Source organism: Corylus avellana, chromosome 11, assembly GCF_965113065.1.
Source record: "Corylus avellana chromosome 11, dhCorAvel1.hap1.2, whole genome shotgun sequence".
NCBI classification, from domain to species: domain Eukaryota; kingdom Viridiplantae; phylum Streptophyta; class Magnoliopsida; order Fagales; family Betulaceae; genus Corylus; species Corylus avellana.
Window position 1 is genome coordinate 15,167,044 of NC_142500.1, and position 23,429 is coordinate 15,190,472.

Genomic DNA, 23,429 nt, shown 5'->3' on the forward strand with positions numbered 1-23,429 from the left:
GAGTTTGATCCATTTAATTAAATGAGTTGGGTTCAAATTGAACCATATAATCTTATATATATGACTCGATACGATCCAAAAAGAATTGGTGATCATGTAGTAGTGTTGCCATCACATTGAATTTCAAAATAATTTTGTAATTCTCTTTCTACCCAATTGAATATATATATATATATATATATGACAGGGATTCTTCATCATGGCTTTTCTTATCTACAAATCATAGTGGCGACATAGGATCAGCACTTCCCCCCCCCCCCCCCCACCACCAAAATACCCTTCGCCTATCAAAAACAAGAAACAACCAGTATTATATGACATGTGGTCCGAAACAACGATTCCAAACAATGATCCTGCCGACGTCATGCTGCTGACATCATCAACATTTTTGTTTTCTGGATGTGCCACGTGGGTCCTATGGGAAAGAAACTTCAGTGTATTGTCCACGAAAGTGCGTAGGAAGATGACATATATAAATAAAATTTTTGTAGATATTTATTATTTATATGTGGGTATTAATACTACATGTTCCACATATCCCCTCTTCGCACTAGCTAGCTAGCTACCACCATTTCCACAGTCTCTCTCTCTCGCAATGGACTTCCCGGAAAACCCTAATCTGAACCCTAATTGCATGCACCTCGCCGACGGCGACCCTTTGTCGCTGGATTTTGAACTCTCCGAGTATCTGATGCTCGACGATTCAACCTCCCAAAGCCTCGCCTCGTCGGAGAAGACTTATCACGTCGTGGATGCCGGCTGCGGTGGATCCACTGGTGCAACATCTAGAAATAATAACATGCAAGTGATATATTTATTATATATACATATATATACGATTCTGTTTTTTTGTTTTTTTATTTGAATTATATTTATTGTGATTTTTGTAGAAGCTGCAGAAATGGGGTCATGATGAAAAATAAGATGGATATTGGTCATAGGGTTGCATTTAGGACGAAGTCGCAGCTGGAGATCATGGATGATGGATTCAAGTGGAGGAAGTACGGAAAGAAGGCTGTCAAGAACAGCCCAAACCCAAGGTAAATTAATTAATTAATTAATTTTTTTTTTTATTACTTCTTTTTTAGTCAACTTAAGAATTGGCGGATGAGGGTGGGTTAATGCGCATGATCCTTAATTATGTGCATATATACATATTGAACTGTATAATTAATATCTATACAAAATGGTGGGTGTTTTTGGGTATAAAAAAAGATGTTTATGTTGTTGGCATCTGCCGATTGCCTAGATAATTATGAAACGAGGCCGAAAAGCGGTATTGCGTGATAGAACAAGCAACGGATTGAGCCTTAGAAAGCTGTTGTGCAATAGAAATCTCTCACTTTCTACCTTTTAGAAAGCTGTCGTGCAATATAAATCTCTCACTTTCTACTTTTTCCTCTAATGATCGAATTCCACCATGTGATAGAGATGCTGTTGTTGGCATCTATTGATTGCTTAGAATTTAATTCACAGCAAACGGTGGCCGAAAAGCCGTAGCGCAAACGTTAGAACAAGCAACAGATTGAACTTTAGAAACCCGTTGGGTGTTAGAAATCTTTCCCACTCTTTTCTATAAGGATAAACTATGAGATCGAAGCACCCATCTTTGAGTTTCCTATCACCTATGTGTTGATCAATGGGAATTCCGCTCAACTTGACATCATCTCTTGCAGATAGTTTTTTTGGTTTATTAATGATTTATTAATAAGTAAAGAAGAGATCTGGGAAATGAAAAGATTCATTCCTTGGATTATGCTATTGAAATATTTTTATCACAACATGGACTCGAGGCACTATTTTTTATTTGGTTGCCACTATGGACTCGAGGCACCCATATTCCACTCTCAGACAAACACCCAGATAATCTTCTTCTTCTTCTTCTTCTTCTTCCTTCCATTCTCATAACAAACACCCATATAATATTCTCCTCTTCTTCTTCTTCTTCTTCCTTCCATTCTCAGACAAACACCCATATAATATTCTTCTTCTTATCCTTCTTCCATTCTCAAACACCCATATAATCTTCTCCTCCTCCTTCGTGTGTCTGTTCTCCACCTCCTCTTCTTCTTCTTCTTCTTCTTCTTCTTCTTCTTCCTTCCAATCTCAGACAAACACCCATATAATATTCTTCTTCTTATTCCTTCTTCCATTCTCAAACACCCATATAATCTTCTCCTCCTCCTCCGTCATCGAGTGTTTGTTAAATTGTGTGAAAGAAAAAGTGAGAAAGCGGCAAGCCCGCAACTCTGAATTTACGTCTTCTTCGTCTATCTATGTTATATATATGCGTTTGTTAAATTGTGTGAAAGAAAAAGTGAGAAAGCGGCAAGCTCGCAACTCTAAATTTAGTTAACGGTAACTCATATAAGAGTACTATATATCACGATAGAAAAAGAGGCTCCCACAAGTTGCGGCGTACGCACGCCTCCATTGTTGAAGTCACGGAGAGATTGAATTTCATTTGGTAATCAAGCAAATCAAGTACAAATATGATGAGTACTGGGTCATTGAATGGTGAATCAAGATGAAGGTGTGTTGCCATATATATATATATATATATACCTAGGTTTCACATGTGATCTCCATCCACTGAAGTTGTAGTACTCTTGGTGAGGGTTGCAATTGTGTACGTTACAAATTCAGGTCGTGTTAAAATATAGATTTTGAAACAGGTTAGACTACTCTTCAATCTTAATCTCACTAATTTTTGTATTGAGTTCATGTAAAGAAGTTGTCAATCCTCGCGTTTTAGGATCGAGTCGTGTTGAGGCACGGGTTTAAAAACTGTTAAAGTAATGATTAAATAATTAAATTTATATAAGTGATGATCATTTAACATGGTATCAAAGTCATATGTCTTAAGTTCGAACATTAACTTCGTCAAATGACTTCTATTTAAATTAAATATTTCACATGTTTAATCTTACCTATTAAAAGAAAGTTCCTATAAATTTAAGCTTTTGAAATAACTGGTGATTTAATAAAGACTATATATAGAAATTAGTTCTAATTTAATCCATTTTAATTAACCTCGACCACTCAATCATAACCTTATCATTTTATGTTGGATTTATATTGAATTAATCCTCATTACTTTTGAGGTTGTGTGAAGCCATGTTTGAGGTGCCTAAAGTGTGGCAAGTGGGTTAAAATATGCATGGAAGAGTAAAGAGTGGGTTAGTGAGAGTAATGGAGTGGTCCATGTGATGTGAAGGTAACCACTGCATGTAGTACCCACTGGGTCCTTCATTCATTGTGTTGGGCAAGGCGGCTGTATAATTGGCAAGGATTTTTTTTTTTTTTTTACTCATAAAAAATTCAAATCTTTGATTCTTCCTTCTTTCTCCTCTTAAAACTCTTTGCCAAACACACCCTATAGTTTTTTTGTGTGTCATATGTAGTTTGGTCTTTACTTAGTTAATTATGTGTTGGAGTGATGATTGTGTCGTGTATATTTCTATATGCTTGTGTAAAAGTAATTTCCTGCAACGAAAGAATGGTAGAATTGGGGATATTATCACCCAACGGCGGCTTCAAACACTAAAAGCGAAGGGAAAGCGGGCGCATGATGATGATATATCACATCATGTATGCCCAGAACACAGAAGGGAGTAAAAGGCAATGGAATTGCCACATCCCTCCAAGGGAGAACCTGAGGCCATTAATTTAAGCTAGTTGCATCTGTACTATTTATACGTCATCTTCAGACAAACTTGCTTGGCACATTAGATATATTGCTAGAGATGTCTCTATTCCCTATTGATTGGACTATATATATACACTTGTATTATTGGACCATTCGTTATCAACCACTTGTATACGTAACTATGCCCGAAAATAAGGGGTATAATTCGCTTGTCGGGTTTGAAAGATATCGAAATATAAGTATATGATTATATAGGTTAACTTTAACTCGATTCTCATTTAGCTAAACGGATCAGACCTTTCAATCTTATCAAACTAATTTCGTTTGTGTTGCATTTAGAAGTAGTGTCAAAAAATTATCAGTTCTAGGTATAATAGCTAGTGATCAATGATTAATTTTAGGAAAATATTAAGTGTTCTTCTAGCGTCCTCTCAACTGTGATGTAACTTTTAAAATTATCGTTGAATTTTAGACTTAATTTTATGATCTCTTGGTATACAGAAAATTTGGAGACAATGGTGAGTTATGCAGGTGAGATATTAATTCATAGAGATGGTGAGATGCATTAAATCATTGTCTGTTTGTACAATATTATCTAACCAGAATTAGAAGAGATTTAAATAAATATTTAGTATTTGATTATAGTTTGTTTATATAGTTATCTCTAGTTTTAGGTTTGAACTATATATTGGTCTAGTTTAATTTCCCAATTAACCATATCAACAAATCATTGTTGCAAAAATTTACATCCACGCACATATATGGATTAATTGATATATATGAACAAATTAAGTCATAGAAATTAATACTGTTAGTGTGATTAAGGAAGAAAATAATTTCATAATGATTTCCTTTGCTTTCTGCTGTCATTAACTACGACATATATATATATATATATATGCTCAAGGTGGAGTGTTCTTTATATAATTATATGCTGCAATTCAGTTGGGTACCCACTTTCCCTGTGTAAGTATTAGGTCTACCTGGCTACTGAGAAGGTAGTTCAGGATATATATGTTAGAATATATTATCTGGTGCTTCTCAATTATTGGTGGGTCAAGACTTGTGAAGCGTCATGCTTGGGTTCCAGACGCTTAGAAATTTCCTAGCTAGCAAGATTAATTAAAATATAGCTCCATCATATATATATATATATATATATATATATAGAGGAAAATGTTAAGGACACAATTATTTTGCTCAACTTTGAGCCAACTTTTGTCTTATTTTTTAATTTAAAAATGACAAAATAAAAAATAAAAAAAGTTTCTGAAGCAATAATTTTTATTTTTTAAAAAAAATAATAAAAAAAAAAGTTGGCCCCAAGTTGGGGCTGTATCATTCCTCAAAGTTCCGACATGAAACTTCTTGGAATTGAATGGTTTTGTTGTGCCTAACATATGATCATTGGTAGGTAACAAAAAGATTAGCGATACTGAAAACTACTATATATATAATCGAAGGTAGGACTGATTATTTTTAATTCGATATAAATTAGTGTGCTAATGTTAATGGGTTTGACCCGTTTAATTAAATGAGTTGTCAATTTTTGACAAGACCAACGAACCCAACATGAAATTAATGAATTAGGGTTTAGTAGCCTAATCCGTTTACTTAAATTAGTCAAGTTAGCTAGCTAGAGTGAACTTAAACTCATGATCACTTGACATGAATTGACCTGACACACGAACCTGAACTGGAACACTTAATTAGTACCGAAGGAAAATCCTAGCTTATGGCAAGCAATATGAGGAAACCCTTGTTTGTTTGTTTGTTTTTTTTTTTTTTTTTTAATAAATTTCTAAATTTTAATATTAACTTCACCTTGATCTTCTGTTTCTAATATTAATTGGTATAATTGATTTGAGATTTGTATTTGATCTTTATGTATATATATATATATATAATTGTACGTAGTTAATTAAGATTAAGGTTGTGAAAAATGAAACAGGAATTACTATAAATGCTCAAGCGGAGGATGTAACGTGAAGAAGAGGGTGGAGAGGGACAGAGAGGACCCAAGCTACGTGATAACGACATACGAGGGAGTGCACAACCATGAAAGCCCTTGTGTTGTCTACTATAACCAGACACCTCTTATGGTTCCCACCGGTTGGACTCTTCAAGCTTCCTCCCTCTCTTCTTCTTCTTCATGAAATTTCATATTTCCGACTTTATTATTATTATTATTATTCTAATACTTATATATATATATATATATATATAACAAAGTCATGACAATGAAAATGACATTTTCTGTATAATTCACGTGGGATGGGCTCCGGCCGGAAACCACTTGATTCATTGCAATTTGGAAATTAACTGCGATTGCGATTGAGTTGGCAATATATATTACCTCAATCTGACTGCATCATCATCACAGCCTCTACTTTGTACATTACAATGCTTTATCATGGTGGCTTTATATCCCTTTTTAGTAAAACTTCAAGATGTTCATGCACCATCACATAAGATATAAAGTTTTGCTTTTGTACTATATATTGTTGGGAGAAACAATAATACACAAAACTCCTCTTTGTGTGAATCTGCAGAAAACTGTAAAATAGGGCAAGCAATATATATTCAAACACTACTAGCGCAAGATACACGATTTTCAACGTGGAAAAACCTTTCCGGTGTGAGAAAAAAAAAAAAAAAACCCACGGGACCGTAGTCCACCCAAACACTTCCATTATCAACAACTAGCTTAGAGCCCACACTATGTGCGAGATTACTCATTATAATTTGATTTTAAAGCTTAAAACACATCTCCATTGTATTTTTTATTATAGGTCAAAAAAGTTGTGTAAAAAAATCTATCATGCCTATTTCAATTAAAAAAAAAAAACGAAAAGTTATTCAACAGTATATTGTTGAACATAGTGACACAATTACACATAAGTTTGCATGAATATATAAATCACATAAAAATATACTATCAAAAGAACCATATATAATTTTAGTTTTAATCCATATAAATTAAAACATATTAAAAAATTCTTATATGTATAATTTAAAACCAGCTAGAATGAGTTAAAATATAAGACCCATAAATTTGAGTAAAAAATAATATATAAATTAGAACAGAAAATAAGGAAAAAGTAACCCTAAACCCTATAACAATATATTGAGAATGGTAACAAAATTGAGAGTAACTGTAAACCCAATAGGTTTTTGTGTAAACCTATTATATTTCAATACAAATAAAACTCATAAAATTCTGGACATTTAAAAAATAATATAAAGCAAAATAACAAATCTTTTTTTTTTTTTTTTATGAATACAAAAATAATAAAATCCTTCACTCAATATTTAATACAATCAAATAAATCATTTCAATCTTCCCTTAATCTAAAAAATAAATTAAAACAAACTAAATTTGTTCCCATATGTGTAGTTTAAAACGAAAAGCATAAAAAAAAAATTTAAAAAAAAAAAGCACGAAAAAAGTATACTAATTTCAACCGTCAACTTCTATATTTCCATGAAACTGATCAAATAAACTTTATGCAACCGTCAACTTCTGTAGAAAAGAATTTTGAAACGTTGTTGCTATAGAAGGAGAGGGTGAGTTTTTTTTTTTTTTTTTTGACATGTCTGCACATGAGGGGGTAGGGGGATTCGAACTAGTGACCTCTGCTTCATTAAGCATAGTCATAGCCGATTGAGCTACCTCTTGGAGACATAGGAGAGGGTGAGTTTAGAGTGAGAGAGATCGACGTGATTTAGGGTGAGAGAGATAAATGTGAGTTAATAAAATGAAAGGTCAAAATGAATTAATTAAGAAAAAATTGTACACTTAATTCATTAAAAAAAATAGAAAAAGGAAAAGCCCCTTTCAATATTTGCATGGTTCAATTATTAAAAATTATGAATAAAAAAATTTTAATTTTTTTTTAAAAAAAAAAACATGGACACGTGAGTTAATAAAAAGAAATGTCAAAATGAATTAATTAAGGAAAAATCGTATACTTAATTCATTAAAAAAAAAAAAAAAACAGAAAAAGGAAAAACCCTTTCAATATTTGCACGGTTCAATTATTAAAAATTATGAGTAGAAAATTTTAAAATTTAAACAAAATATTGTTGGTGTGAAAAAAAAAAGATTATAATTTCATTTATATTATTTGTTTCCTTATTTGATTCGGACATTAATAATACTTAATTTATTGAATAATTTATATATGGAAAACTCTTGAAATATAATCAACACAATTAATTACGCTAATTAATGACCGGAGGTAAAAATAAAAAAATGGTTCAGATATTAAAAACATGGACACGTGTCGCAATTCTAAGCACTCTGTGAGTTAATAAAATGAAAGGTCAAAATGAATTAATTAAGAAAAAATTGTACACTTAATTCATTAAAAAAAATAGAAAAAGGAAAAGCCCCTTTCAATATTTGCATGGTTCAATTATTAAAAATTATGAATAAAAAAATTTTAATTTTTTTTTTTAAAAAAAAAACATGGACACGTGAGTTAATAAAAAGAAATGTCAAAATGAATTAATTAAGGAAAAATCGTATACTTAATTCATTAAAAAAAAAAAACAGAAAAAGGAAAAACCCTTTCAATATTTGCACGGTTCAATTATTAAAAATTATGAGTAGAAAATTTTAAAATTTAAACAAAATATTGTTGGTGTGAAAAAAAAAAGATTATAATTTCATTTATATTATTTGTTTCCTTATTTGATTCGGACATTAATAATACTTAATTTATTGAATAATTTATATATGGAAAACTCTTGAAATATAATCAACACAATTAATTACGCTAATTAATGACAGGAGGTAAAAATAAAAAAATGGTTCAAATATTAAAAACATGGACACGTGTCGCAATTCTAAGCACTCTCTACGTCAAAACTCGGCTTTTATATATAATATATATGATATATGATATGATGAGTAAAAAAATTTAAAATTTAAAGAAAATATTGTTGGTGTGAAAAAAAAAAAAGGTTATAATTTCATTTATATTATTTGTTTCCTTATTTGATTTAGACATTAATAATACCTAATTTATTGAATAATTTATGTATGGAAAACTCTTGAAATATAATCAACACAATTAATTACGCTAATTAATGACCAGAGGTAAAAAAAAAAAAAAAAAAAAAAGATGGTTCAGATATTAAAAACATGGACACGTGTCGCAATTCTAAGCACTCTCTATGTCAAAACTCGGCTTTTATATATATATATGATATATGATAATGGGAACACATGAGTCTTCTCTGGTCTTAACTAGAGGCATGCAATAAGCAACTATCATTCAAGAAATGCAATTTCTTGACACAAATCAACTTCTACAAAAAATAAAGAAAGATCTCACCCAAACAGAGACTACTGTTCATGGGTTCAAAAACCGATACAGAATGCTCAGAATCCAATCTCCACCTTTCACAGTGAAGAGTCACGTGTCATGAACATTAGCACCATTATTGTTGATAGCGGAAGATCTCACAATGAAGATTTTTTTTTTTAATCTTTTTAATTTTATTAAAAAAAATTTAAAAAATTAATTAACTGACACGTGGCGACATCTGATTGGTGCTAAAGTGGCATTCCATTAAGTTTTGGACAGAATTTTAACGGAGATACTATCTTAATTTTTATGAAAATTACAAGTACCTCTTGTGATAAAAATGAAACCCTAAAGAAAAAAAGTAAAGTCTTGAAACCCTAGAAGGTAAAAGAGTATTTAACCCTAAAATAAATTATAAAATTTTAACAATAGAGTCTAGAGTTGTGTCCGTTGTGCCTATGTAGATAATCGATGTGGGTGGGTTTGTCATAATTTTTTTTTTTTTTTTTTTTTGAATTGTTCTTATTTTATCATACGCCTTATTAAACTGGAGCCTTATTAAATTGAGGTGTTTTAAATTACTTATTTATTATGATTAGAGGTCTTAAATTTTGATGAAAAATTTTTTTTGGGCCTTAAACCTTTTTGAAATTTTTTTTTTTAAAAGAATTTGGGCCATATTAAAATTGTTTTTTTGGGCTTATTAAATCGGGAGCCCTAACCGACGACCTAACTCGCCTAACCTTTGGGCCGGCCTGCTTGGTCACTAGGATTTTTTATCCAGGAATTAAAAAAAAAATCCAACTATATCCCCTTATTTAAGTGTATTTACCCTGAGACTTCTTTTGATATAAAAAAAGATTGAGAAAAAGTAGATATGGTTAGAGGTAGAATCTTGACTTTCTGTCTCAATAGAATGTTTGAGGTAGAGGGTCCAACTTAACGTTTGCGATCCTATTGGAATGTTCGAATTTGGGTATCTGAACAGTCGCTTGTAACTCTAGAGCCGAATATTTCATATAGTACAACCGAACGTTCGTTTGCAACCCTATATCCGAACGTTCAATATAGTATAAGACAAACGTTCGCCATAGTACAATTCCAAAAAATAACACATCAGCCTTATCTTGAGCCCATGCACGCTTATAAAATGCCCTCACCCTCGCCCCTTCTATTAATTTGTTCCTAGAGAGGGAGAATGACCTCTCTTGATTCTTTATGTTGGAAATAATTTTGGATGGTGCACAAATTCTCATTGATATAAAATAATTACAATATGAATATTAACAATAAAATAAATAAAATACAAGAGATGAAAATAGAGTATGAAAAGATCTTACAATGCTATAGAATCACGCAAGAGCGTTGTCCTTAAAGGTTGATTCGTGCCTCCCGGAGTGTATAACTCGGTGCGATCGGATCCTTTGACACGCAACCTCCCAGGATTAGACTATAGAGTCTATCTTCGTTAAGGACGCACTTCCAAATAACGAAGAGTAATAGAACAACCCAAATCTTTTTGTAGAACAACAAAAAACATAATTGAAAACATAGAAGTAATATATATATATATATATATATATATATAAGAGTTGTGATCTCTTTGCTGCCTTGATGTACACCCTGCTCTCTCTTGACCCCCTCTGAGTATGGTCTTGATCTTCTCCTTTTTATTTACTCCCTGTTAACCTTTCTCTGTGTCGAGCTCCTAGTTGTTGAACGGTAGTCCACCACCTCGTCAGTACAGTTTGTCTACCACCCCGTCACTACAGTTTGCGAGGTATCTGTAAGTCCCGTTGAAAGCCTGGGTTGGCGTGTTAGGGTGTGAAGAAGAAACTGCAGGTTAGGCCAAGGGTATGTGTAGCTCTGTGTGTTAGGCCAAGGGTCTGTGTGGATAGTTTTGCGTCTAGGAAGGACATGCTTAGGAAGTTTGCCCTGTGAGTGAGTACCTAGGATGAGATTCTGTAAGACTTTACCCAGTGAGTGATTTTGAGTTTAGTTTGTGTGTCAATATGTGGAGATCTAATTCTTCTGTTTGCTCTAATTCCAGTTTACCACCTGACGTGGTTAATTTTGAACAATTTTCTGTTGAAAGTGATAATGATTTCAGATTTGACAAATGGAATATCCCTAAGCTTGACGCTAATGATGTTTACACTACTTCTTGGTTTAAATCTTATTTTAAATCTGAATATTCTGTCAAAACTGTTGAACAAACATTTGCTATTTCAGGTAATAATCAAACTATTACCTTGTTTAATAAGAAATTTGTTAATGATTCTCTTGCTAAAGGTTATAAATTTATGCATATTGGTTCTGTTCAAGTTGCAGTCAAGCCTTTGACTCGACTTGGTATTAATGCTTCTGTTTTGTTATGTTTGCGTGACGCAAGATTTGTTGATTTTTGTACTAGTATTCTTGGTATGATTCAGTCTTCTCTGTTTAATGGTCCTGTCCATTTTGATGTTTTCCCCAATATTTCTCTTACTTTGAATGATATTCATATTCTTAAAGCTTTGACGCTGAATATTCTTACTTCTGGTTATAATATGGAAGAAGGTAGCAGACCCCTTGCTATCATCTACCGTATTTATTATAAATTGATGAAGACAAAACTAGATCCACAAGCTGTGATCAAGAATCCAAATGAATCTACTTTGTTAATTTAAAATTCTACTCAGAATGCAAATATCAAAACTCCAAAAATGATTCGCTGGGATGAGATTGACCTCCCCAACGAGTGGCTTTTGGAAGATGTTACAAAACCTTCTCGAGTAGTGAATGATGCCTCTAATCTTGATTACATCCAGCAATAAATGGATGGATCTGTCAAAATCAATTTTTCTGATTTAGGACTTTCAAGAAGAATTGAAAGGCCTCTGTTGGTTAACGAACGAAGGAATTCTTTTGCTGGTTCTACCACCTCAGAAGGACTCTGACGTCGTGATAAGGATGTGGATGAGTCCCTTAACCCTCCTCCTCCTCTTTATCCTGCTGTTAACCCTGATTTGAAACTCAAAATAATTTCTACCGATTCCCAAGTTTCTTCTGCTTTTTACTCTACCAGAAATTATCCCCAAACGGATGACGAAGGTGGATCTGTTTCTCCTTTTGCTTCCGATTTTAATGCTCCTCTCCCCACTACTCATCATTAGTGTAATGTTCTTACTGCCCCAATTAAAATTTTCTTTTCCATCATTGATTGGCCAGCTTTGCACAAAGATTTTAATTCTTCTGAAAATCGCAATTTAAGGCATGCTTACCGTGCCAAATATTCTGAAAATGAACGAAATCTCATTAAGGTCAAATGGACCCAAATGATGATTAAGTCCCGAAAACATATTTTATTTTTTGATTATCTTCAAAAACATTTCCCTGTCGATAATGTTTTGAATGTTGTTATAAGAAATTTTGTCAAAGAAGATAAATCTGTTGTCAAATCTTCTCATCCTCCTCTTGAAAATATTCTTGTTGACTGCAATAAAGTTATTGTGAAATGTTCTCCTTTCAAAATTCCCGATGAAAATCCTATTGATAACGATAGGAAAATTATCGAACAAAATAATTTTTGTGCTCAATCTCTTCATATTTTAGGACAACAATTGGACCGTATCGAAGAGAAAAATCCCTCTCTCTCTTCTAATCCAAAAGTTTCCTCCACTCCTTCTAAAATTGAAAAACCTTTGATTTCTCTTCCTGATTTAAAGAAATCTTCTGGTTTGAAAACGACTTCTCAAATGAACCTTGAGAAAGTTAACAAATTACTTTCTGAGTTGACTAGTTTAAAAAGTAATCGTGCCAGTGGTTTTGGACAAAATTTTGGTATTAAGAAAGTTTCCTCTTCTAATTCAGAAACTTCTTCTCAGGATTCTACTGATTCTGATATTAGAATCCTTGAACAAAACTTTGGTAAGATTGAAATGGAGCCTAAACTCCAAAGGATCTTTGACGGATCTAAATCCTTTAATCTTACAAAGAATTTTTATTCAAAACCCACTCCTCCTGATTTACAATTTGAAGAAAGATTTCTCCAATCCCAATTCTTTGTCTCTGCTGATAAATTGTATGAATGGAATATCGATGGTTTGTCTGAGCAAGAACTGCTTAATAAGATGAATCATGAATCATATGTCCATGGTTGCTAATGCTTATCTCACTAATCACAATAAAAGCCAAGCTGATATTGTGGATTTACTTGCTACTGGTTTCTCTGATACTCTTAGAAATTGGTGGGATAATTATTTCACTGAATTAAGAAGAGATCAGATCAGGAAAACAGTAAAAAGTGATGAAGAAGGATTACCCATTTTCAGACCCCAAAGCAACTGGCTCATTCTTACTTTCCTTGTCATTTTCATTGGATCCCTAAACATCCTTTGAAAGATTTGTCATTTTTTACTGATATTTTAATTCAAACCAATTCTGTCTGTTTCAGACCTATTCCCAAACATAACAATCCTCAAACGATTGTTGGTACCATTGCATATTTTGTTAATTTCATCTCTGTCGATGATTGGGGCTCTCACCCTTCTGCCCTTAAACCTTCTTCCAACTCTCACATTCCCTATTCTTATTATGATTATGTAAATGCCTTGTTCCATTTTATGCTTTTTCATAACCCTGATTCTAAACACTTTTGGTTTATCAGCTTTGATAAAGAATTTAATGGTTTTCTCCCCGCTTGGTTTAACCAGTGGTGGAATCAATTTGGTCTAACTTTAGACGTTCTCCCTCCTCAGCTTGTTTATGCTTACCATCTATTTTCATCCCACATCACCTGTGACGGTTGTTGTGATGATTATAGCCCTATTTTTCCCTCAATGCTTCATTTTGCCAAAAAATTCAGAATTCCATGGTTTCTAAAATGGAAATATGCTAAGAATGATGAAAAGATTGAAAGACTTTGGTTTCAAGCTAAAACTTGGGAATTGTCCCCCAAGATTGACCCCATTGTCAAAAAGGTTGAAATATTAACTCAAAGAGTTGCTGCTGCCATGCCAACCTTAGCACCTCCTCCACCTCCTGTACCAAAATTCTCTTCTCCAACTGTTTCCAAAAAGAAACAATGGATTCAAACATTTCTTGATTCTATGTCCGATGATGAAAGCTGAACGGCTCTTGACAGCCCTGTGCGGATAACCTTTAACGGCTCTTGATTTTCAGATTTTAGACTAGCTCATGACGGCTAGAATACTACTATTTGAAGTTACTGTACTAAACCACTGTTCACTTTTACTGTTCATTGTCACGAACGACACTGTACAGGATTACTGTTCAGACTCACTATTCACTGTTCATATTTTGTCTGCCGACACTACAGTGCCGACAGCTACTGTTCAAGATTGAAGACTTTTACTTTTACTGTTCAAATTGGCACCAAACGTGCTTACTTTTGACCGCATTAACGCGGCATCTGCTTTTACTATTTGGTTCATGATTGTATTTTATTTTATTTGATGTAATTGGCCTATATAACAGGCTCCCCTCCCCCATTGTAAGGCAGAGGTTTTTTGAGAGACTCTTATTTCCTCATAAACTTTCTAGCCATTCCCCTGCTTCTCTATCCTCTCTTCTCCTCTGTCACTTACTTTTGTAAACTTATTTTATCTATAACGATATATCAAGTTTTGATTTCCAGTCCTCAACTATTTTAATTTCAATTCTTTATTTTGATTATATAATTGTCATTACCGCTTCATGGCTAGTTTTACTGCTTTACTTTAAATTATCTTATTACATGTACATCACTCTCCCCTACTCCTTGCATCTATATGCATATTGCGCTTCCTCCCCCCTCCCATATATATATATATATATCTCAAGTGCTCCTTTTTGTATTTTTTTTTTCTCTCCTAGCCAAGAAAAGTAGGCTTAATATATATATAAAGGAGGCTCACGTTTTTTGTTCCTAACCAAAGTCTTGAAAGACTTTATGACCAAACGGTCAAAAGGATTGAAGAAAACTGTAAAACCTTGTTAATAAACAATGCCATAAAATTATGTAAATGGTCAAAACTGTGGAAGAAATAAAAACCCATGGAATTGTTAATGACCAACAGTCATAAACAATAAAACTGAAAATCAATAGATTTGATGACATAGTAAAAAAAAACGTATGAAAAAATAAATGTCCTTTGTCACAAAATTATTTCTAAAAAACCATTAGTATTAAGCAAATAATAAAAGAGCATAAAAGAAATAAAAGAAAACAATTGTTTGTAACACACATATATTACAACAATCCCCCACATGTTACAAACAATAGAATAAAGGAGATTGAAAGTATGCATCGATATGGTACTTGAAGTTTTTAACCGCACCTAGGATAAATAAGTAAGAACTTAATGAATTGTGGTAGAGTTTAACTCTTTTAACCAAATTCACAAGTTAATCAAACTTATCACCCACATAACTTTCTCAAAAAAAAATCAAATCAAATCAAATAAAGAAAATTGAGTTTTTCTATAGCGGGTTGGCGCCTTATACAGGCCATGCGCCTCTGGGTTTCATGAGTGCTATAGAGACTTGCCAAAGTCTCATAGCAAGCGGCACCACTTCCACACTCACATAGGTGGCGTTTATCAAGAATGTGTGCAGAGAACATCTCATCCCAACAAGTAGGGACTATGGACCCATTAAGAGTTTTAAACTCATCCTTACTCACTCTGCGTCTTTTGTTATTACACCATAAAATGGCTTTCATGAGCGCTCTAGAGACCTACCCAAGTCTCATAGGAGATAGCACATCCACACTCATATAGGTGGTATCCATCAGGAGTGTGTGCAGGAAACACTCGATCCCAACAGGTAGGAACTATGGATCCATTAAGAGCTTTAAGCTCATCTTTAATCACTCTGCATCTTGTACTGTCTTACACCATAGGGATGGACTCATCACTAATCTTCTCAACAAGATAGTTAATAAACATAAATTGACAGTATCATACCTCATTTCACTTGTGACTTCGTTTCCCATTAAACCTCATTCATGGGATCTCCAATCACAAAGGTTGGGTATCAATCACAGTGTCATGATTTGGGTATCAGTCCTATCCCCCTCGATGCTTCTCTCACTAGCCTTCTTGCTAGTGGCATGGTCAAAGAATCTGCATAATTCTTTTCTCAATAAGCTGCCTCATAATATTGTGCACTTTCTCATTATAAATTCTTTACTTGAGCTTTGGCAGCCTGACAATCACAATAAACACATAGATCTAGCTATATTAGCATATAAAGGCAAATTAAATAAATTAACCAATAGGTTCTTTAGCCATTCATCTTCAGTTTATGTCTTCTCCAAGGCAATTATCTCTGACTCCATAGTAAACCTTGTTATGCAAGTTTTTTGAGGACTTTCAAGAAATAGCTCCTCCAGCCAAAGTAAACACATAATAGCCATTAGTAGGCTTTGCTCATCTGAATCAATAATACAGTTGCATTCCTTTCAATATAGCAGGATAATCACAATAAGATAAACCAAAATTAATTGTGCCCTTTGAGAATCTCAACAATTAGAGATCGCACCACAATGGCTCAATACCATGATTATGAGTATATCTACTCAATTTACTAACAATATATGTAATACCAAGGCATATACAGTTTGTCAAAACATTAAGCTACCAATGATTTGTGCATATTTTTCTTGCAATAACACCATCACCATGATTCTTAACCAAGTGTATTTTTGAATCATATGGTGTAGACATAAGTGAATAATAAAAGTGCTCAAATCCTTTAAGCATATTTTCAACATAATATGTATGAGATAAAATAATGCAATCATTATCCCTAATAACTTTAATGTCCAATTTGACATTAGCTTTACATATGTCTTACATATCAAAATTAGATGCAAGAAATAATTTAACTTTATGCACAACATCAATGTTAGTTCAAAATAAGTAAGTCATCAATATATTAAAAAATAAATAATGACACATTCATTATTGTAAAATTTGCTATGTATTTACTTGCACCATTAATCAAATATGCAATAGATAACATCACCTTGTCAAACTATTCATGCCATTGTTTATGAGCTTTCTTTAATCCATACAAGGATTTCACTAGTTTGCACACTTCATGTTCTTGACCGGGAATTACTAGTCCTTCGGGCTGCTCCATATAAATCTCTTCATCATTTAGAAAAATAACTTTGACATCCATTTGATGTACACCAAATTTATAAATATAAGCAATGACAAATAACATTCCAAAAGATGCAATTTTAGTAACCGGAAAATAATAATCAACATATACATTTACTTGTAGCTTTTAGCTACCAAGTCTACCATGTGCTTATCTATTGTATCATCCGGATTAAGCTTATTCTTAGCCGCCTATTTATAACCAATTGATTTGGTCTTAGGAGGTAACTCAATGAGTTCCCAAGCATGGTTAGACATAATTGATTTCAATTATTTATAGCTTCTAACCAATTAAATTAAAAATAAATAAAATGCATCAAAAATAGATTTAATTGCTTCACCATAACATAATGGATCATCATCAACAATATAAACAATAAAATCCATAGCGAGATTCCTTTCGTTCTAGCTCGCTTGCTTCTTCTCAATTCTTACACATCATCAACAATTTTATTAGAAGCACCAAAAAATCGTGAAATAATTTTTTCCTTATTTTTCAAAGGAACATATGCTCAAAAGATAATAACCTTTTTTTTTTTAGATTCAAAAATATTATTGTAATCTAAAATATCACTCTTGATAGTAGGAAATCTATAGCATGAACTATTACATGTAAAACCAGTAAAATCACAATCATAGGTTTTAAAACCAAGTTTCCTCATTTTAGGTTTTGGATAACATAACATTTGTTAAATACTTCCACACTTCGAGGTATTTGAAACAATGCTTATGAATATGACAAACAAAATAAAGGCTTCCCCCCACACTTTGGTGGATAGCCCAAAAATTGACAATCATAGCATTCATTAGTTCTTTTCATTTTCTTGGTATCGCCTAGATTTACATGTATAAATCTATCATACCGAATGAAATAAATCAAGTAATTACAAGAAATTAAAATTCCATTAATAGCTCACAAGAACTTTAAGAAATAACTTCTATGAGCCCATTTTTCTATAAGTATGATCTATCATTTACTCTTCTTTTTTTTTCTATCAATTAACAGTTCTAAAGATATTTTAAAAATACTAATCACCACTTGTGATTTTTCAACATGATCCTTATATATTATATATATAGGGGTTGCATATTTCAAGTTCTATCAAGATTTTAAAAATAAAATCTTTTTAACTAAAGCCCCAATAAATATGCAAAGTATCAAGCCCAACCAAATAATAATCAACTATTATTGGCTCATTTTAATAAATACGTCAATGATATCATTCTTATGATATGATAAATTTATCATGTATCAAATGAATCTCAATAATCACATATATTTTATTCTGAACCATCATGTCAGAGAAATTTGAAAGCTGAATGATATATATGAGGAATTACAAAATAACTTAAAATGGTTATGCTAAATCTAGCATGTCATAGCTAACATAAATGTTAGATACTGTTTCTTTTTTGAAATAGATGAATTAATAGAAGCTATCGCGTATCATATACAAAATTCATATAATTATAAAATTTTGCAACAGCTTTAATTCAATCAAGGAGCACTATCATAACTTCAAATTTTTTTTTTTTTTTTTCATTTTAATAAATGAAATGTATATTATGTCTTAAAAAATAAGACTTATGAATCAGAATTTAAAACTCACAGCGGAGCCAACAGCTTTACTCCAAGATCTTCCAAAATAGATTGTCATCACCACATACCAACTAGGTGTCGTGAGAACCAATCGACTCAATACACGTACCACATCTCTTCTTCTTACTATGTGCTTACCTGCAAAAATCTTTAGCAAAATGGTATTCTTTGCATACAATTAGCAATACCTATGTATTTTCTCCATCACAAAAATTAGTAATCACTCACAGTTATTATTATTAATTTACATGGATGTTTTCCAGCCAAGCTTAGCACAACAAAACAAAAAAAATGCTAAGTTCTAAAAAATCCATAAAAAAGCTCAACTCTTTTTATTGTAAGAATAGTAACCCAACAATAAAAGATTATTTGACAATCAATAAATTGAGTTCAAATAATTGAAAACTCTTATAATCAAAATATTTTCATTTTCAACAACTACACAAGAAATTAAATTCTTTTTCTGATAAATGAATACAAAATCTTTCTACTCAAATATTTGATTTCATCTTTCTCATATGCGAATTGCATACCGCACACTCTTATAGTATTTGCATTCTTATAAGCTTAAATACTATTGTTATGATACTAATCAAAATATTTGTGCAACCATCATAATCTACTTTTAAGATTGTTGGAAATAATTTTGGATGGTGCACAAATTCTCATTGATATAAAATAATTACAATATGAATATTAACAATAAAATAAATAAAATACAAGAGATGAAAAGAGAGTATGGAAAGATCTCACAATGCTATAGAATCATGCAAGAGCGTTGTCCTTAAAGGTTGATTCGTGCCTCCCGGAGTGTATAACTCGGTGCGATCGGATCATTTGACACGCAACCTCTCAGGATTAGACTATAGCGCCTATCTTCATTAAGGACTCACTTCCAAATAACGAAGAGTAATAGAACAACCCAAATCTTTTCTTGTAGAACAACAAAAAACATAATTGAAAACATAGAAGTAATATATATATATATATATATATATATATATATATATATATATATATATATATATATATATCAAGTGCTCCTTTTTGTATTTTTTTTTTCTCTCCTAGCCAAGAAAAGTAGGCTTAATATATATATAAAGGAAGTTCACGTTTTTTGTTCCTAACCAAAGTTTTGAAAGACTTTATGACCAAACGGTCAAAAGGATTGAAGAAAACCGTAAAACCTTGTTAATGAACAATGCCATAAAATCATGTAAATGGTCAAAACTGTTGAAGAAATAAAAACCCATGGAATTGTTAATGACCAACGGTCATAAACAATAAAACTGAAAATCAATAGATTTGATGACATAGTAAAAAAAAACGTATGAAAAAATATATGTCCTTTGTCACAAAATTATTTCTAAAAAACCAGTAGTATTAAGCAAATAATAAAAGAGCTTAAAAGAAAGAAAAGAAAACAATTGTTTGTAACACACATATATTACTACACTTTATTCTTCAAATGAGATAACTTTCTTAGCATAGCCTTGTTTTACTAGTGTTATTAGGTTGTTATATTATTGCTTATTTTTTTGTTTATATCGTTTTCATATCCTAACTTATGGTTTTTAATCTTTAGTTGGTTTTGGTGTTAATACTAGATTAATGTTGGATTAGTAGCTTAATGATGTTGGGCATTCCATGTTTTGCATGAGGATGTTATTAATGAAAATTATGTATGTTCCTTAGGTCGTGTCGAGATGAAGTCTAGAAGGAATTTTTGATTCAGAACGAGTTTCTGCTCAGAACCGTTCGACCCCTTTTGGGCAAACATTTGCTATCGAGGCAAAACCTTCACACGCAACTTCTAACGAGTTACGAACGAGGCAATTTTTAAGAACCTTGTTCGTATGTCATTGTTGGTGCCTTGTAAATGCACAACAATTACAATACAATTTTGGTGTGTCGTCCGTACTAGTTGCTGACAAGATAGTAGCCAGAATGCATTGCCTGACTTCACTAAGTTCCTCGTTCGTACAATTGCAAACATGCCATATTGATTTCTTCAAGGACTTCTAATCTTGATAATTTTCTTTCATAAACAATTACAACACAAATACTTAACCAAGAAAATAAATTACATCAAGGATCAGGGCAGACCCACTTGGATGGGTGGGGGGACATCCCCAAAAGTTATAAATTTTCGCTTAAAATATGTTATTTTTATAAATTTGTTCCCTCTCAAAATTTTTCTTTTAATTTTACTCCCTCCTTCTTTATGAAGAACCGAAAATACCCTTTAATTTGTTTCCTCCAACTTGGGTTTTTTCTTTTGTAGCACCTCAATAATTATGCCTAATATAATCATATGGAGAGCTACTAATATGCTCTCTCAAACTTAATTACAACCATACTTCTAGTATAACGCAAGAACACAAAGTAAACAAAGCTAAAAAAAGAATTAAAACTCTCGATGCTCTCTTCCTTCTCTCATTTGCAATTTCATTTTTTTTTCCCTAAGCTTGAATCTACACGCACTACAAAAATTATGTTGATTAGTAACGTGTTAACTATTCATTACTTTTTGGCACGTTACAAATTAGTAACGTGTCAAAGTGTGACACGTTACTAATTATTTTAGTAACGTGTGAAATTCCACACGTTACAAATTTGTAACGTGTCAGTTTGACACGTTACTAAGTTGCTTAAATTTTTTTTCCTTCAGTACATCACTGCACGACTTTTCCCCCAATTTCTCTTCTTTTTTCCCTCTTCTTTTTCTTCTTCCTTTTCTTTCCCTCCAGTCCAGCGCGCCAGCACCATATATCCCCTCCCAAACAGTGATTTTTCTCTCTTCCTCCTCCGGCCGTTTGGTTCTCCTCCGGCGTTTCTTACTCTCCGGCATTGCTGCATTTCTGCTTCTAGCTCCTCCCACGCGTGCGCCCTGCCTCCTCTCTCCCTTGCTCGTTTCCTCTCTTCTACGTTGGCCGGCGTTGTCTCCCTCCCGGCGGCCTCTATCACTCCGGCGGCGTCGAACCCAGGTGACTCTCCGACACTCTCTCCCTCTCCAATACTATACTGCAGGTATATACTCAAATTTCTCAAATTTGTTTAGCTTTTGTTTGATTTCCTGATATTATTGTTTGAATGGCATATTATTTGTTAATTTTTAGGCTTTTGTTTGATTTCTTGATATTATTGTTTGAATGGCATATTAGGAGTCATGGGGGTTTTGGTTGATTTCCTAATATTATTGTTTGAATGGCATATTATTTGTTAATTTTGCCAATGGTTAGACATTTTGCCATTATTACATTAAGTTCTAATAAATATTATTGGCATGTGTGCAATTCTCAAACAGAGCTAGGAACCTTAATCTTTGAGATGCAGTTCCCTACAACTAAATCTTCTTGTAGCTACCAATGCTACAAGAAGATTTCCAAGTGTGTACATCTTAAAGACCGATCGATTTCGGGAATGAAGAGCCATGACAATCACGTACTGATGCAATAACTTCTTCCTATTGCATTGCATGCCACGTCACTGCCAGATAAAGTGGTTAGACTTCTTGTTGAAATGTCTGCAATCTTCAGAGGCATTTGTTCGACGGCATTGACTGCAGAGAATATGAACCGTATTGAGGGTGATGTCTATATCACTTTGTACAAGATGGAGCAGGTATTTCCACCTGGGTTTTTCACGAGCATGGTTCATCTTGTCGTGCATCTTGTCGATGAATGCCACCTCGGTGGACCTGTACAATATAGGTGGATGTATCCGGGAGAGAGGTAAAATTAATTCGACGCAAGACTTAAATTTTTTTGCTCTTCATTTATTTAAAAACAACTAAATCAAATGATTGACTACTTTGATATATAGGAGTCTTGGGGGTTTCAAATCTAATGTGCGAAATAAAGCGGCTCCTGAGGGCTGCATTGCGGAGGGGTATATTGCAACTGAGTTGGTGACGTTTTGCTCTCATTATTTAGATAACGTACCGACATTTCACAATAGGCCGCAAAGAAACCCGGATGGGTCTAAAGGGGTGGGGACACGAGTCGACCTCGACAAACGTACATTGACTCAGATCCACCGTTATATTATGTTTAACTCGGACGAGTTTCTCCAATTACGGATGTGAGTCGGTTTATAGCATAGAATGTTCATTTATCTTACACCCTTAGTTGTATCGTATGATTTTCATATTAAATTTGAAATTGTAGGATGCACATGGATACACTTAGAGAACCTAGAATTAGGGGGCGACTGATGGACGATCAGTTGGAAACCCAACATGTTGAGCAATTTTGCCATTGGTACCGTGACTATGTAAGAGTAATATCATGTGTGCCTATTAAATTTCTTGTATTTGCTTCTTATTTGTTATTCCCTCATCGCACTAACTGTGCGACTTTCATTATATTATACTCGCAGGTCGATCGTTTGGACGATCGACGTAGGAATGAAATGGGTCAGAAACCAGTAATATAGTGTAGAGGGCCGATGATCTCAGCAGTCGAGTATAATAAATATGTTGTGAACGGCAAGTTGTTTCGTACGGTTGCACATGATGTGGGAAAGAGGTCGCAGAACAGTGGGGTGTGCGTGCCGACTGTTGATGGCGAAATATACTTCGGGAAGCTAACCCAAATACTTGAGGTGGAGTATTACGACAGGACGAAGTATGTTATGTTTAGGTGTGATTGGTCGGACAACACATTGGACAGGGGATACAAGGTGGACACATTACTAAGTATTAGTAACGTGTT

At 33.0% G+C, this 23,429-nt stretch overlaps 1 protein-coding gene across 2 annotated transcripts; it reads left to right on the top strand.

Moving 5' to 3' along the window:
- Positions 1-537: 537 nt before the first annotated feature.
- On the top strand, positions 538-5,997 carry WRKY51 (WRKY DNA-binding protein 51). Of its 2 annotated transcripts, none has more exons than XM_059577196.2 (3): positions 538-801; positions 891-1,040; positions 5,601-5,997. In XM_059577196.2, the coding sequence occupies exons 1-3, from the start codon at positions 596-598 to the stop codon at positions 5,803-5,805; spliced, it is 561 nt and encodes a 186-aa protein (XP_059433179.1). In that variant the 5' UTR covers positions 538-595; the 3' UTR covers positions 5,806-5,997. The 2 variants fall into 2 exon arrangements, with proteins under 2 accessions (XP_059433179.1, XP_059433180.1); XM_059577197.2 differs by having other exon boundaries at positions 900-1,040.
- Positions 5,998-23,429: the final 17,432 nt, after the last annotated feature.

Excerpts from the sequence above, each read along its gene's own strand:
- WRKY51 (XM_059577196.2), top strand. The coding sequence starts at position 596 with ATGGACTTCCCGGAAAACCCTAATCTGAACCCTAATTGCATGCACCTC. Across the intron at positions 802-890 it reads ACATCTAGAAATAATAACAT|AAGCTGCAGAAATGGGGTCA; the intron begins GCAAGTGATATA and ends TGATTTTTGTAG. Across the intron at positions 1,041-5,600 it reads AAGAACAGCCCAAACCCAAG|GAATTACTATAAATGCTCAA; the intron begins GTAAATTAATTA and ends AAAATGAAACAG.